The sequence below is a fragment of the Rosa rugosa genome, chromosome 2 (genome assembly GCF_958449725.1).
Source record: "Rosa rugosa chromosome 2, drRosRugo1.1, whole genome shotgun sequence".
Classification (NCBI taxonomy): domain Eukaryota; kingdom Viridiplantae; phylum Streptophyta; class Magnoliopsida; order Rosales; family Rosaceae; genus Rosa; species Rosa rugosa.
In genome coordinates this window covers 55,570,870-55,588,784 of record NC_084821.1, presented here as the reverse complement: position 1 = coordinate 55,588,784, position 17,915 = coordinate 55,570,870, and the positions used below count along the sequence as shown (strand labels likewise).

At 38.3% G+C, this 17,915-nt stretch overlaps 1 protein-coding gene across 1 annotated transcript; it reads right to left on the bottom strand.

Moving 5' to 3' along the window:
• Window positions 1-10,444: 10,444 nt before the first annotated feature.
• LOC133732336 (uncharacterized) lies at window positions 10,445-16,146 on the bottom strand. Its single transcript, XM_062159866.1, has 11 exons — window positions 15,879-16,146; window positions 15,348-15,536; window positions 15,133-15,186; window positions 14,034-14,144; window positions 13,671-13,733; window positions 13,303-13,557; window positions 12,974-13,120; window positions 12,859-12,886; window positions 12,528-12,598; window positions 11,916-11,975; window positions 10,445-10,816 (listed from the first exon to the last, which is right to left on the bottom strand). The coding sequence occupies exons 1-11, from the start codon at window positions 16,083-16,085 to the stop codon at window positions 10,748-10,750; spliced, it is 1,254 nt and encodes a 417-aa protein (XP_062015850.1). The 5' UTR covers window positions 16,086-16,146; the 3' UTR covers window positions 10,445-10,747.
• Between the last annotated feature and the right edge of the window lie 1,769 nt (window positions 16,147-17,915).

Genomic DNA, 17,915 nt, shown 5'->3' with positions numbered 1-17,915 from the left:
ACAACAGACTTGATCATAACTTCTTTGCCTACACTACTAAGTGTTTTGTCCTTCCAATTCTTCATCTTGTTTCTAGTTTTTTCCATGATGAACTGAAAAGCCTCAGTTTTGGAGTAACTGATCTCGGTGGGGAGACCCATGTATTTGTCATGTTTATCCACTCTTTCCACCCCAAAGATAGTTGTTTTAAAATCAAGTAAATTTATTTGTTTTTATATGTTCCGGGTGTTTTAGAGTGGAGGAGAGCATAAGATACATATAAGAAACGCGTGAAAATAGTTCAAGTCGCGAGAAGTGGAGCAATATAAGAGACTTTTACATTAAGTTGTCACATTGTGCGACGATCCTATTGACCTAATAAAAAATACATCATTGTGCGACGATACACCATCACACGTCATTGTTTTAATAACTTATTTCTAACCTTCCCATTTATCATATGCAAATAAGAGAAAACAAAAATTGAAAAATACATGCATATATATAAGCAGATCTGCTTTAGAATAGAGAAAAACAAAAGAAGGATTGAACAGTGCAGGTCGTGCACCAAGTGTGTGACCTAGAGAATCAACTAGGCCTCATCATTTAGCCCTTCGACCCTAAACCCTCCCGACCCATAGGGCCGAAGCCCGACCCGGCCCTTACATTAAGGCTGGCCGGCCCTACCTTTTCTCAAATAGGGTAGGGTAAGGGTTATGCAAATGAAGCCCGGCCCTACCCTACGGCCCGGCCCTTTAAGCCCGCCCAATTAAGCCCTAATAATTTTCTATTTTTTAAATATGTTTCTCTTTAGTCTATAACATACAACTTATCTCTTTTTTGTAATTGATTTCCTAAGCTTTATTTTCTTTAATTTTTGTTTCCTTTGTTAAACAACAATTTATTTTGGGAGATTTAGAGAGATAGTTAATTGAATATAACCATCTTAACTAATATTTATAAATGTTATAACTTATAAGTTAATTCCAATATATATATATATATATATATATATATATATATATATATATATATATATATAATATGATCAACAAAAAACAATGAGTCTTGTATTACCTATATAACCATTGAACCACATTTTGAGATAAAAAAATAAAAATAATATATTTCTTTTTGTTAAACAAATTAAGACCCATTTCGGCCCTAATTGGCCCTATTCGGAAGGCCGGCCCGACCCGGCCCTAGTGGCTCGGGCCTTTCGGGCGGGTAAGGGTTAGCATATTTAAGCCCCGACCCGACCCTAAATTTTGTTGACTTTGACTAGGCCCGGCCCGGCCCGACCCTAAGCCCTAAAATTTAGGGTAGGGCCGGCCCTAGCCCGACCCATGATGACCCCTAGAATCAACAATAGTTCCCTATAAGAATTTTGAACACTAAATTTGATGAACAATGGGAGCAATTACCCTAGAGAAGCCGAAAGTTGCGGTCTTTATCAATGGGTTGTTAAGCTCGTTTAATTGACGAGGCGCATCGAGATCATGATGGAGACTGGGAGAGCTTTGAATTGGGAGCTTCCAACGTCGAAAGACGAAGACCAAAGGACCAAAAGAAGGTAATTATTCTACCGTTCCAAATATCAGTCGATTTTGGTGGAAACTTTTCATGGAGTGGAAAAAAAAAATTAAATTAAAAAATCAATTTTGTATATAGGTCCGTGACATCAATCTGGACAACTACGTGTACCATAGTCCAAGATCATGTCCCTATAATTTTTCTCCGAAAGAAAAGAGGAGAATCAACGAAGCGGTGGAACAGACCAAAAACATAACGGAAAGGCAAAATGGTCAGAGCACTCTGTTCATAAGAAATGGTTACTCACAAAGTCACAAGGAGGTAGAGGAGCCTTTTTTTTTTTTTTTCTTTTTTTCTTTTTTTTTAAGGACGAGATAGAGAAAATTATGATGCGTATTACATTTCAACCATTTTGTATGAATATGAGTGAGAGGGAAGTCACACTTTAAACCTCGCTAAGACTTGTACCGATCCAAGAAGAGAAGAGTTTGGCAGTGTTGCCATTGAGGCTTTTGAAGTTGATGTCGTAAATGACTGGAGGTATCACACAGTGACCAAGAATTTTGCGGTCATTCATGTTTTAGATATAATATCAAGGGTTGAGATTAAAAGAAGGATTAAATACTGTTTACTCCCTATACTTATAAGGTTTCATCGTTTCAGTCCCTGACCTTCGAATTTCACTTAAAAAGTCCATGAACTCTCAATTTCCTCCCAATTCGTCCCTGCCGTCAACCCTCCGTCCAACACTTCGTTATCTCGCTGACGTGGCAGTCATTTCCATGCCAAGTCAGCTGGGTGCATTAAATTTCAAAGGGAAAATGTCCAACTTACCCTGTGCTTCAATTTTTTCCATTTTTTCACTCCTAACTTGGTCAATTTTGTTGCTCCAAATCCCCAAATCACATGGATCATAAACCAAAAAATGATTGCTGCTAATTTTCTGTGGCATAATAACCCAAACAATCAGAGTAAGCTAGAAGCATAAATTGAGCAATTAGGGTTCATTAACTATGAAGGTTCAAGACAACCATTCACCTACATTCATATTAAACCCAAAACACATGGTATTTTCAGCAATAGCAAGCCACAAAACAGAGATCTAATTTACCCAAAATAAGAAAAATCTGAGCATTACATCCTCAATAATTGTTCAAGTACCAATTCTGCTGGAATTGAAGATAGCTCTAATCATCTTATCAAAAGATTAAAGCTAGCAACCAAGTGTCACAACACAAGGTTGCCCAAAAAAAGGATGCCTAAAAATTAATCATGTGCTTGCTAATGTTTGTTCCCTTTCGACAACTATTTTCCGTCTCCTTTACGTGAGTATTGCTTGATTCTTTGAGAGGACCTTGTAGCTGTTGGGGCAGATGCAGCTTGTTGAGGCCTTGAAGTTTTCGGGGCAGATGCAGCTTGAATAGGCCTCGAAGTTTGCTTAGCAGATGCTGCAGCTTGTTGAGGCCTTGATGGTTTTGGAGCTGACCTATTTGCTTCCAACCTTGATGCCTTCAAGGCAGCCATTTTTTTTTCTGGAAACATACACAAAAACCCAATAGAAGTACATGAGCAGAGTTTAAAAAAGGTTGAGCATTACATACAGGGAGATATAGAGAGAAAATAATAAATTAGGTTACCCTTTGGTACTCTGCCCTTTCTTTGGCTTTCTGCCTCAATTCATTATTGGTCATGGACTGTTTCTTAGCTTTCTTGGACTGCAACAAATAAGGAACAAGTGATAACCATGTTAATTGACAACCACACTTCAAATGACAATTACTTGAGTCATATAAGTACTTCATACTCCCATTTTACCTGATTTTCAGAAGTTTGTCCCTCCTCATTGGAATTCTTCCTCTTCCTATTCAATGTTGCAGTCTTCTTTTCTTTTGGGGGTAAATGTCTTTGACAACTTTTGATGTTGTGACCAACTTGGCGACAATTGCGACACCTCAGCGATCTTTATACCCTTCCTAGTTTAACACCATCATCTGTCACCTTTTCTGAAGCATGCTTGAATCTTTTTGTTTTTGGTCTTCCAGGTTGCCTTGTATATTGGGGGGGGGGGGGGGGGGGGGGGGTAAGATAGGTGGATCCTCACCTCTAAACCATAAATCCATGCTATTAACAGGCTGGACCAGGTTGCTATAGATACTCATATAGGTCTTCTTGAGATAGCATGCTGCCACATAATCATCCGGGTCTTCCCTCTTCATGTATATGGCAGAAATAGCATGCTTGCAGGGGATTCCAGTCAAGTCCCACCTCCTGCAAGTGCATGTCCTCATTGCAAGGTTGACTACATTCTTTGATCCCTCAATATTGTCAACCTCAGCAATGTCTCCACCATTGAATGTTGCAATACAGTCCACAACAGCCTTTTCCTTGTTTCTCTCTATAATAGCCCTTGGCTTGGGGCAGATATTCCCATGGTACCCTTCCATTTTTTTCCTTCATCACTGCAATCCGTATCATTAGCTTCACCCTTAATTCTTCCAACATAGTCACAGGGGGCTTACCTCTAGCATCTAATATCCACGCATTGAAACTCTCACAGATGTTGTTAATCATGATGCATGTCACAGTCCACATCTGTGTTGAAGAAAGCCCAACACCAATGTATAGCTGGTCTCTCGGGTGCTGCAAACATAATCAATTAGGTTGTGATGAAAAACATCATATTGTAAATAAAATGGAAAAATGCAAGTAAAAGCCAAAAAAAGTACCTGTCATCTACTTGTAGGCATCATTATCTAGGCTTTTCATCTCATTCATTTCTTTCTGAAAATAAGGCAAGGTGGTTTCCTTGGCACAAGCCCACATTTGATCCTTCATGACCTTTCCCGGAAAGAGCTTTGTGAAGTTTGTCCACATATGCCTCACACAAAATCTAATGTGAGCCCTTGGGACTACCTCTTCAAATGCAGGTATTAAACCTTTCTGTTTATAACTTATAAACACCCAACCCCTTCCTTCATGTTCAATGTCCAAATCCTTCACCAATAACTCCAGAAACCAGATCCATGCATCCTTGGTTTCCAGCTCCACCATCGCATATGCCACCACCCATGATGTGTTATTTGCATCAACTGCTACAACTATTAACAGTTGCCCTCCAAAAGGTCCCTTCAGGTGTACCCCATCTAGTCCAATGACAGATCTGCATCCAGCCTTGAAGCCATTTTTTAGAGCTCCCAAGCAAATATACATCCGTTTAAAAACTGGTCTCTTGCTACCCTTAGGAAAACTGCACTTAATATCAATAGAGGTTGCTGGATCAACCCTCTGAAGCTCCCTGCCATAATCACAAAGCCTTGTATATTGCTCTCGGATGCTTCCCTCATATTCCAACAGAGCTACCCTTTTAGCTTTATATGCCATTGACTTGGAAACCCTTGCTCGAATGGTTGATGACATTATCTTTGCAAGAGATTCTGAAAAAACAAACAGTTCACACTTTAATATATGGTAAAGCAACACAACTGCAAACATAATTAAGCAACACAAATGGACAACACATTTAGACTTTGAACTTTCATACCTGGCTTCACACTCTCATTAACCACAATCTGGTCCTTAAACTTTGCTGTCAAATATCTAAGCTTCACCATGCTATTGTTAAATTTTCTTGTGCACTTGTGTGTACCATCATATCCCTTGATCATGAGAGTGCTCTCATGCTGCATTTTGAAAGCAAACAGAAAGAAGGGACAATTGTCCTCCTTGCATACAACCCGCAGCCTTGTCTTATCATTCTTGATGAAGATATACTCACATCCACCTTGAATGGCATGCTCCCTCAATACATCTCTCAATACTTGAACTGTGGCAAACTTCTGTTTTAGTTTAAATTCTGGTTTCTTCATGTCGGATTTGGGATTGAATTCCAGTCCTTCATCTTCAAGCTCCCCATCAGAATTTATGGTAAAACCCAAATTCTCATCATCAGAATCTTGAAAACCAAACCTGGCCTCATTATAATAAAACTCAGCCACATTTTCTTGCTCACTTTCCCTTTGACTACTAGAAAGCCCTACACCAGCCTTAGGTGTTCTTTGTGTAGCTTCTTCATGCACAACTCCCTCCATCCAATCCTCATCCCCCTCATCACCATACTGTTCATACTCCTCATCATTGGCCTGAGGGTCATAGTCCTCATCCTCACTGCCATCTTCACCAGAACTGACTTCCTCACTGTCCCCTTCATCATATCTGCCTTGCTCACTGCCCCCATCATCAGAAACCCCTTCCAAGCCACCAAAGGTCTGAATAGCATCCAAATAATCGATATTTACATCATGAAAGATGGAACTTTCATTCTCTACACCACTAGACAGCCCCTACACACTAGACTGCCCTCCACCACTTGTGACTTTCCCTCCAGTTGAGCCTTGCTTGCCACTTGAAGTATACTCCAAGAGCTTCTGTTTTCCCTTGTCTTTTGGATTAAGACCACAAGCTGTGCTTGCTTAAGTAGGTACATGGTCTTGGTCAACCTCTCTGATCTCAATTCCTTTGCTTATTCCTGGTCTTGGTTCATTTGGTATCTCTTTAATCACCACACCTGGCTTCTTTCTTGGTTCATCCGGTAGTTCTTCTATGACCACCCCACAGCTACCTTTTTGACTGAAAAAGAAATCTTCAAATATGAAGCAGTCCTCATCCTCTTCCCCAAACACCCCTTTAAGCTCCATGTGGTCCAAATAAAGTATGACCAACCGCTAATGGGGTACAGCAGTACACATAATCATCACGTCTGCATCTGTTTCCAATTTCATCAACTCATCAGTTTCATCCCCACACCTATACCAGTAATTGATTTTTTGGTGTTCATATCCCGGGTTGAGTTGCTTAGCCATGTTGTCAACCTCTACAAGGGACATCTTGTCCTTGTCTACGTTATCAAAGTAATCCACCTTTCCAGCAACGTATGTGCCCTGCCTAAAGCACCCTCCATGATAAACTTTAACCGTAAAATAGTCTGGATGTTCTGCAAATTCAACAATGAAAATGGTTGGTCAATGCATATGGTCAATTAAAAACAGTTAGTCAATGAAAATGGTCAACCAAAAACATTTAGTCAATGCAAAAAACACTTAACCAAACTGCCTCCATGAATAGCTGAAAACAAAAAGGAACCAAACAAAAAAGCCTTTACAGGGCCAATATTCTTCACACATGGGAGACAAAGACAAGCACAATTCTTTACTTTACTACAAACTAGGACCACAACCAAAAACCACACAGAAACAACAATATTAAAAGCCAAACCTACACATCCAACCACAATTTCGACAGTATTAAAAGCCAACCTAGCAAATTCAACAACCACCGAATGCAAATCTCAATTAACTAAACCCACACATAGTAGGCACAATCTCTATTACCACTCAATACAACAAGCCATCTTTCTCGAAACCCAGAAACCCATAAACCCATATCCCCAATTTTTAATCAAACCCTAGCACTCGAAACCTTCACCACTCTAAGAAAAACCATTTTTAGCTACCAGCAATTAGCTACCAGCAATCCCATAGCAATAACCCAGAAACAGAAGGCCTAACCAATTTTAAAACCCCCAATTTTGTATTTCAAAACCCTAGATTTCGTCATCTTCAATCCATTCATATCGAAGATGAATAGGACCCCTCCAAAGCTTACCATAGTTAGGGATTTCATCCTTCTCGTTCTCCCCGTCTGCAGCTCGAGGAACCCACAAATCAGCTTCGTTCGCGACCATGTCGCCACCATAAAACGTCGGTCTCTTCTTCGACTCAGGTTGCCTTCCTCGCTCCTAGTAACAGATGATAGGTAATCTGATTATGATTTACAGTTTTCGATTTGCAATGTTGCCGGATTCTGGGTTTTTTTGGAGTTTAGGAACGAGGAAGAGATTGGCTCCGTTCTCACAAATTCAATTTTTAGGGTTTTTTTGGGAGTTTAGGAACGGGATTTTGAGTATATCAGATCGAACGCACCGTAATAGAGGCAGGGCTGTTTTCGTCATTTTACAACCCACGTGGATTCACTTGGCGCCAGGTGTTTAGGTTTAGGGTTTACAATCCACGTGGATCGACTCAAGTTGCCACATCAGCATCTTAACAGACAATTTGGACGGAGGATTGATGCAAGGGACGAATTGGAAGGAAATTGAGAGTTCAGGGACTTTTTAGGTGAAATTCGAGGGTTAGGGACTGAAACGATGAAACCCTATAAGTATAGGGAGTAAACAGTAATTAACTCTTAAAAGAATGAATTGTAAGTGTTTTAATCTCAACTCTTGAAATTAATTCTAAGAGTGGTTGTCCACGAAATTCTTAATCATCTGATGACTGTACGATTATCACTATATGCTATAACAATTTTTTTGCCTACTCCTAGGGCAAAGCAGTTATTGTGAGCTTAATGAGCCAAAAATGAATTAAATGAGTCAGCCAATTTATTTTTATGAGTGAAATTAGCCTTAAAAAATAAACGCGGCATGAACATGGCCGCGACTTACCTATTAAATTGATTGAGTAAAATAAATGCGTAGCAACTGCGACGCTGCATTAGAAAAAAATAAAATAAAATAAAATAAACTGCGACACAGAGACCCAATAGAAATGGGACAGCTGCATGCTTTCAGTGGACCAATCAATTTCAGACACAGATCCCTATAACTAAAGTTTAAATTTCATCGTTTTCCATTCTCAAAAAAAAAAAATCGTTTCCCGATTCAGCTGTTTTCTCTCTTACACCAATCCCAAAATTTAACATTGAAGGAGAAGCAGATCGAAGAATGGACAAGACGTTTTCAGGAGATTGAAAGGTGCGTGCTTAAATTATCCTTCTAAGCAGAGATTTCATCCTTCTAAGAACTTCTTTCATTTCCTTCATTTCAATGTGAAGTTGTCCCTCAGTGAGTGTGTTGTTTAGCTTCTTCTTCTTCAAGTTGCTTGGCATTTTTCTTTTGCCAGCTTTGAGTTCTAGCTTCTGCAGGTGGTTTGTTCTCCTACATTGTTTTATTTGGTTCTCAGCAAAATGCAGTGCCTCCACAACTCTCTTAAGAAGCACAGCACCAGCTTTGAGCTTTCCTCGTTGCCACACCAATGTGGAGAGTGACACTTTAACTACAACAGGAACCATTTTTTCTGACAACTAAATTCGGTCGGAAAAGGCATTTTTTGGTCGGAAATACGTATTTCCGACCAAAAATTTTAGTCGGTGGTGGTCAGGAATATTCTCGTCATAAATACTGTATTACCGACCAGTTGTCGGAATAACAAGCATTTTCGACCAAATTTTGCCGTCGTTGGTGGTCAGAAAGATTATGTTTTCCGTCGAAATATTTCGTCAAAAATATTTTAATACCGTCAAAAATACATTATGTAAACAACGACATCATGTTTCCGACAACATATTTCTGACGACTTACTTCGTCAGAATAATTATTTCTGACTAAAAATATTTTATTATTATTGACCAAAACGTTCGTCAAAACTAATCTTCTTTTTTTTTTGTTAAACTGGTATCCCCTACCCGTAGGCAAGGACTAATCCCTCGAGCCGGGTCGGACCCCATTTAGGGGGGAAGCTCTCCCAACGCTGGCTGCTCCATTCACAAGGCTCGAACTTGAGACCTTGCTTAATCCTGATAGCGCCAACCTATGAATGTGTTTTTACTTAACAAGATTGGAGTATCTCTCACTTGCATTTGAAGAACAACATTATCGTGATCATTTTGTATATTCCATAGCATCATATTCGTCATGGTTCGTGCTTGGCCAAGCCTGTCCAGCTTTCGCCAAGATTTTCTCGTTTTAGAACCTATTACAGTAGAGTCTCGAATGCAATTTTGAGTGAATCTAAAGCATTAGTGTGTCTCACATGGTTCGCCATTACTTATTTCTCATTCAGTGTTTCTCAGGGTTTTATGATAACCTAGGTTTCTTCTCCAATCTCCACACTTCCAAAACTAGCATCTTTCGAGCAATAGAGTCGGGGATTCACTCGCTCTAGGACATAAAAAGGGCCTAAAGGATTCTAACCTAGATGCTAGAGACTCACAAACGTTTGGATGCTCCCAATTGGGTAGAGAACAATGTATGCTTGATGATAGCTACAGCAGGGACCAAGGTCTACTTATGCAGGCAAACAAAACTAGCCACCTTCCCATAAAGGTTTACTAGTCCTCATAGCAATAGGGATATCAATCTTGATTCATATACAAAAGAGTTTGCTAATGATACAAAGCATGGCCTGTTGGTGCATAAAAATTTCAGGAGAGAGATTACCCAACTAAAATCTCCCTCCTTCAATCTTTGAGAAGCTCTAAACGCATCCATCTTGCAATCGATTATGGGGAGAAGGGACCTGCAAAACAGAAAAACACTCTGACACCCAAGTAAATATCAATTCAGGATGAATAAAAAGAAATTGGATTGATACTTGTTACCGTCTGTTACCCATCCTCCCCCAATTCCTCCATAAGCTTGAGGATTTATAGTCATTGATTCCTTACTTCATGGTTTTTGGGCCTTACTCTATGTTGTAGTGGGAGAAGTAGTGTTTGCACGTTCTCCACTACCCGATCATCTTTTACTGTCTTTCACTTTAACAAGTTGTTAGATACTTTTGGACTTTGATCAGTGGGCTTGGTTTAAGAGGTGGGAGGGAGACTTTGATCAGGGGGTTCACTTGCTCTAGGACTAAAAAGGGCCTAACCTAGATGAGAAACTCACAAACGTTGGGATGCTCCCTTACTTCTAGTGATTGACTGACCGATATGGATATATGGGTTCTAAGAATCAAAGGTTGATTGAATAGAGTTGATCAAATTAGGTTTGAGACTCTATCAATTGAAACCTAGCTGTTTAAATGTTTAATGGGTTTGTTTCTCTTCTTGATGGTATTAAACTCAGTTACACATTCCAGTATAATAGCTGTCAATATGTTCCAATCGTATTTGGTTCACCCTCCGTTTTAATTACCTTCCAAAATCCCGTCTTTCTTCAGTATGTTGGATATCAAAAAATCAATAATGTGAACAATCAACTGAGCTATTTACTCTGCAAGCAAAATTTATGGTCTTCTCAGCTTACAAATACTTTATCCTATGGTATCCTACCAACCTCAGGACTTGCATACTTCATCTTACTGAATTCAGGACTTGCATGTAAATCACAATTCATCTTATGAACTGAGCTACATCCAATTGTCTCCACAACTTGAAATAAGCTGCTTCCCATGAGTGGTCATACGTTAAACCGAAACAGCATCACATCTCCTTCTTGTACGATGTATTCTTTACCCTCAGATCTTAACTGCAAATGTGAAAATAGCTTAGATGAATAAGTTTGATCGAGAAGATGTGGAAAAGAAAGGAAAAACAGTACTTCTTTACACTCTTTGATCAGAGAAAAATAGGTGTGCATGTACATGCTACTTTATCTTTGTATTCCTTCTGTAACATTACATATTGCCAAGTCATCAAGTGTTGGTGCTGTCTATGCGTTTTCTTGGAATAAGAGACGCCAATGTAAAAAAGCCTTGTCAGGCCCAATTTGTAATATCTTAAGTTTCAGAATCAAGCAAGAGAACTACATGCCAGGGAGAGATAAAATTATCGGTGAGATTGGCTTGTAGTTCACTAATAATTTAGTATTGTCAGGCCTGCTTTGTAATATCTAAACCTTCAGTTCTAAACAAGTTCATCATGGGGTGAGCCATGAGTTCATATGTGTGCTCTTCGAATAACAGGATGTGTGTGGTGCACAATACTTTCCCAGAAATGAAGACTTAAATTCAAAGGAATGATTACTTCCCATTGGCTACATAGAATTAATGAAGAATGCAAAAGCATAGATCAAACAAGTAAAACATCTCATGAAAATTTGAAGCACAGTAATCTCACCACTAACTCAATATGCCTAATGCATTTTTGTGCCAATAAAGGCACCTGGTTGTATGGAACAAGAGCAGCTCTTGATGACTCTCTGAATGTTTAAGGTAAAGTTGAAGGAGTCAACTCATATGACTATTGAATTTTTTGAAGAAACAAGAAAAAAAATTCTTGTCTTACACCTAACTCAAGCGTAAACTCAGATTTATCAAAGCCAGTCTGCAGCCATGGAAAGTATGAAATTGCTCTATTTCAAAGCATCTCTTCTCCAACTGTTCAAATATATATATATATATGTCTTTCAAGAAACGCATCCCTTCCACCAGTGTTTTCTATCTAGTAACTGTAAGTACCTTGAACAAAAAAAGACCTCTCTGCCCCAGATGTCGCTCAGAGTTATATTCTCAAATATAATCATTTGATAGTGCAACAGTAAATTGATAATCAATGATGCTGATAAAAGCTTTGTGCAGAATTGTGTGAATAAGACAATTAAGCGAATAGTAAAGCAGCCAACTTACAACTCCTCTTTCCCTTGCTGCAGCAAGTGAACCAGCAGAAACAAAATCATCATAAGACACCTGACAGTGAAAGGAAAAAGAATTTGTATTTATTTTTTATTGTTCCAGGCCTCAATCCTAACAATATTAGTAGTGAGTTACATCTTAAGGGAAAATAAAGTAAAATTAGCCTCCATCATTTGGTGTTCGACAGAAGAGTTTGCCATAGTACTTGATTTATGCTGTCTTGAATATTGAAGAGTAAAAGAAGCATGTACTTATATTAATTGAAGGAAAAGTTGTAAAGTATCCCTAGATACCCAACCATAATAAATTTTGCATTCCAATGAACACCATAGTTGATGATCAGTATCAATGAGTTTTCAGTTTTATATTAGATTTGAGGTATAACTGGCTTCCCTCTGTAATTTTTTTTTTTTTACCTCTCTCTCTCTTATAACTCCATTTTTTGTTCTCATCAATATTTTTGAAGACAGAAGCATATCAAAAGCCTAGACACCAACAGATTTCATGAGTCTCAGGTTTAGATTGCTCATAACCGGTAGTGTGATGCATACTTAACCCGTTGTTTTTTTCTAAACAACATAGAAAACGTGTGTTTGTGATACTTACTGTCTCAGCTCGAATGAAACCTTTCTCAAAGTCAGAGTGGATGACCCCAGCTGCTTGAGGTGCAGTCATTCCTAAATCAACAAAGAACAAAAATCAGAGATGAATACACTTTGATTGCCTGTCATACTTTGACCTATCCAAAATGAAACACAGATGGCAAAGAAAATTGAAACAGAAATTCTTTTGCCCACAACCATAGGCCAAATGAATTATTACAAGTTGTCAAATGATATGAAGACTATGTCAGCATTTGCTTGAAAAAATTTTAAGATCCAGAGTATACCATATGTATATAATACAACTTCTGAAATTTAGCTTAACCAAAGCTCACCTGCAAGAATGGTCCATGCTTTTGTTTCCTGTGTACAACATCAGAACAATCTTCTTAATACAAAAAAATTACATAAATCCCATTTAGATAGATTTCACACAATCCACTTTTTCACCTTCTCTCCTGAAGTAAAGTAAGTACGGAGCCCCAAAACACCATATGTTGCTCTGATAAGGTTTCCGAGACCACTTTCACTAACACCAAGAGATTCCAAAAATTCTGTTCTTTCTTCAGATGGTAGTTCAGTAAGTTCAGACTCAACCTGCAAATGCAAAGTTCCTAGTTCACATGCTTGGTGTAAGAATTGAGGCTTATCAGAATGGTAGGTACAAAAATCCAGGCAGGATTAAATCCTATCAAACATTAGGCACACAGAGACAGCCACATGCTGTAATAAATTTTCTTGAGTTCGCACAATTATACGTCTAGTGATGTACCACAAACCTGTGCTGAAATTGTTACTAGTCCACATTGCAACTCAGAAGCAAGATTCATCACTTCTTTGACATGAGGATTCTCTCCAGGTTCAGCTAGATCAGATTCAGTAACATTAGCAACATAGATAACAGGTTTCATTGTAAGCAAGCACAGATGCTTTATAGATTCATTTTCTGAATCTGTTAAAGTGACTGATCGTGCTGGTTTCCCATCCATGAGTGCCTGCTGAATTCTCTCCAAGCCAGACCTTTCTGATTCCTCCTGAAATGAAAAGCAATATTTTGGTTAAGATGTATTATATGAAGTAGAAAAAGGGCCAGGGGGAGATGATAGCACATACTTGTACACTGTTTAGAGCATGATACTAACTATACCTTAAGTTTGGATTGTGAATCTTTTGTTTTGCTTTTCTTGAGCTTCTCCATTCTTTTCTCAATCTGCATTTCTTGTGAATAAGACAATTCAGTTCAATCAGCTCATCTCCATCCTGCTAAGCTATTACTATATGTTAAAGAGAAATAAGAAAGTAAAGGGGTTATCTGGGCAAGGAACTTTCAAACAGAGGAGCTAGAAGATAAAGATGCACCTGAGGCATCAAAATAAAATTTTAATTTCATCACCAACTTTTATCCAGACAGCACTAATTTGGGTGGTGAAATCAATCAATGCTCCCAAAGCGGACAAATAATCAGGGTGCATCCCATCACTAGATATATGGTTTAAGTTAATTAACAAACCTGGTCCAGATCTGAGAAAATCAGCTCTAAGTTGATAACATCAATATCATCCTTAGGATCAACCTTCCCATTCACGTGAACAACATCATTATCTTCAAAACATCGAACTACCTGAAACAACAATCGATGAAGGATATCAATAACATGGTTCTTCAGATGATAGATTTTAAATCTCAGTGGCCCATCACCTGAACAAACAAAAGAATCCTCAAACACCTATCTAGAGAACAAAAAATTCCTGCCCTACTCAACACAATACAAATAATGTTTATGTTAGAAGAAGCTGTGAACCGATCAAGCATGTTTTAACTATGTACGAAAATCCAATGGTTTTAAAGAATTGCAAAATGCCTTTAGAAGCCAAATGGGGGAAGACTTCAAAAAGAAAAGCATATTTACTTTTACTAAGCTCAGTCCAAGGATGTTTGGCATGCAAAAGAGTAACCTTATTAAAAATTATGCAGTTACCACAAAGGAGGCAGGTGATCCAATCAGAGAAAAAATTTAGTGGAATAAACTTAAATTGTAGCAAGTTCTTAAAAAATACAAATGCATAAAAGGTTTCACTGTTGCTTCAGGCTATGCAGCCAGGTTCAAGTCCTGCCTCAATTTATTTCTCCTCTGAACCAAAGAAGATCCTAGGTAGTACTAAATGGACCGGCATGTCCCTGGACTCACTTTCCACCCCCCAATACAACCCACATTATAGGCAATGCCACATCCATGATCAACAACAATAGAAACTGAGATCTCCCATTTAAGATATGTTTGTTAAGGAACCTGAAGGCCATTAGCATGTTACCATATATCATACAAATAAAATAACCCACTGAAACTTATAAGAACCAGAAGTTCAGATTCTTCAGAATCATTCTATTGTCCTTTGCTATGAGTTTGAGAAGAAACTATATTGGCACAAAATAACATAACCTTTCAAGAGCAACTAATGTATCCTTTCTGTCCACCACACTCACACGTATACATTTCTTAAGCTATATAATGGCTCCATTACCAACCAAAAAAAAAAAAAAAAGATTTTCAGAACAAGGAAAAGATGGTAATTACAAATAAATGGCACCAATAAGTAAAGGATAGAAACCTGAAGTATGGAGTCCACCTCACGAATATTTGACAAGAATTTATTCCCCAACCCCTGCAAGGAATAAAAGTAAGACAATAAATTAAGCTGATGCTATTTTCTTTTTTTCTCAAAGAAAATAAATAAGCTGATACATTCTAACATATATACAACAGGACTCAAAATACATAAAACCAAAAAGAGGGAAAAAAAAAAAAAAGACCATGGAATTTCACCTCTCCTTGACTAGCACCCTTGACAAGGCCAGCAATATCCACAAGCTCCAAAGAAGCCGGGACTACGCGCTGAGACTTGCTGAGATCAGAAAGTACATTCAGGCGCGGATCCGGAACTGCAACAATCCCTACATTTGGCTCTATCGTACAAAACGGAAAATTGGCAGCTTGAGCCTTCCCATTCTCAACCTACAACCATAATATCATGCTCATATCAACACTATGCATCACTCGCAAGTCACAACAGTATACGAAAACCGAAACACTGAACCACATTATAAATTCCATCCCACATTATGGTCCATCAAATTAACCCAAAATCAAACTTTGGTTAAGAAAAACGAAAAGGGTCCATAACTACTGATGCAAACTGTTGCCCTGGATTGAAAAGTATCAATCTTTTAACCCTAAAACCAGTTTAAATTTCATTCTGTAATCAAAATAGATACTTGATAAAGAGTTAAACATATCAAATTCGAAATAGCATTATCAGAGTGACGAAACAAAGAGAGAGGCGTTGTTAGGGCATACGACGGCGTTGAAAAGCGTGGACTTTCCGACGTTAGGGAGGCCGACGATGCCGGCTTTGAGGCTCATGCTAATCTTGGGTGAGGAAGAAGCAGAGAAGCGGCGCCCTCTGGTTAAGCCTATGACTCCCATGAGCTGATAGTGGTTCCTCTGCTTCATTGGAACAAGGAGGGAAGGGATTAGCTGATTGCATAGTGATATTCGAGCCATTGGAGTTGGGAGAGAGAGTTGAGAAGAGTGAGCGAGAGATGGAGAAGAAGAGAGCGCCGAGTTCAATTTATCTGTTTGAGGGGAAATGTATAAATATTTTTGGGGGAAAATTATTTAATTTTTTTTTTCTATAAATCCAACAACTACAAATATAGAAAATTAAATTTTTTTTTTCTAAATTTAGGGTTTGGTATTTTAATTTTTTTTAACAATTTTCTGAAAAATTGGAGCTAATTTTTTATGACATTTTTCATTTAGGACGTTGCAGAGCGCGCATCGCATCGTACATGAATACTTCTAAAAAAGTTCCATTTTTAACCTCTTATAGATTGACACTTTTTAAAATTTCACAAGTGTTGAAACATGTTACGTACGTATTTAGAAGTAATTGTGTTGAACTTATCTCTTATACATGGACACTGATCCTAGGCTCATAGCAGAGGTTTTGAATTTGATTCATTTTTTACACTTGTCATGAGGTCCTGTTTTTCACTTTTCACTGACTAACTACGTATGAAATTAAGTGTATCCTCAAAATCCGGTCACAATGTGCCACAAAGAATAACAATCATACTCGTTAATTTCTTATCATTGTACATCACGTTTCACATCTATTATACATAATGCAACAAATGTCTTTCTCATGTGCACTTTCATTTTAGCATCTCGGACCCAGTTTTTTTAAGTGATTTCTTACAGATACATTACAATTTGTCGTTAAACAATAATAATTGTATTTTATATTTCAATACATTTATCTTATGGGGACAAATTTCCTTTCAGTTTCAGTATACGAACAAAAGGTCTAGCCTTCACTTTTCATATTCCAAACATAACAAATAAAGTGTATTTTTTAAGTGCCTCAACATTTCAAATACACATTTTCCTTTTATAGTCTTGAACATTATTTGGACACAAATTCCCGCCTTCATAGTTTTGCGCGCTCTAACAATATCAAATAGTAGTTTAAATTTTAACATAATTACACAAATTACAGCTGTAGACATCATATTCTCAATCTTGTATCCACTATAAAACACTTCAAATAATATCAGGCCCGGCCCTGGCCCAGGGCAGGCAGGGCAACGGCCCAAGGCCCAAAATTTTGCAGTAGATGGATAAAAAAAAAAATGTTGTTTGAGAGGCTAATAGTACATCAAAAATGCAAAAGTTGTCTAATTTTTTTTATATGTGTCATCATGGGCCCAATTTTTTTTCATCAATATGAAATATTTTTGATTTTTTTTTATATAAAGGGCCCAATTTTATTCTTCGCCCCAGGCCTTGAATTTCCCAGAACCGGCCCTGAATAATATCTACTATGAAACACTTCATATAAAATTGCAATTAAACTCCTCGAGTGATTGCGTTTATTGTTTATTTCGAAAATGTCTCAAACATTTTCCCTTACATGAAGCATAAAATATGGGGAAAATGCTCATTTACCCAATTTCAGCTTAAAAATTGCCCACTTGCTCCACCAAGAGTTTAAAAACCCTGTTTACCCAAAACACTCTAAGGGATTATTTCCCCTTTACCCAATTAATTCTTTTTTTCTTTTTTTTATTTATTTTTCGTACTTTTTTGCCCTCTCCCCCCTCACCGATTTCTCTCTCCTCCCCCCTCACCGATTTCTCTCTCTCTCTCCAGACGACGTCGGATTTCTCTCTCCCTCCCTTCATCCCTCCTGCAGGTCGCCCACGACGCCTGCTCTCGCCATCACCGCGCCGAAACTCGTCATCGTGCTCTCCGCTTCCAGGCTCGACGCCAACCGGACGGTCCTCGTCGCTGAGAAGCTCGGCGAGGCCGGGGTTGACCTTCCGAAGGAAT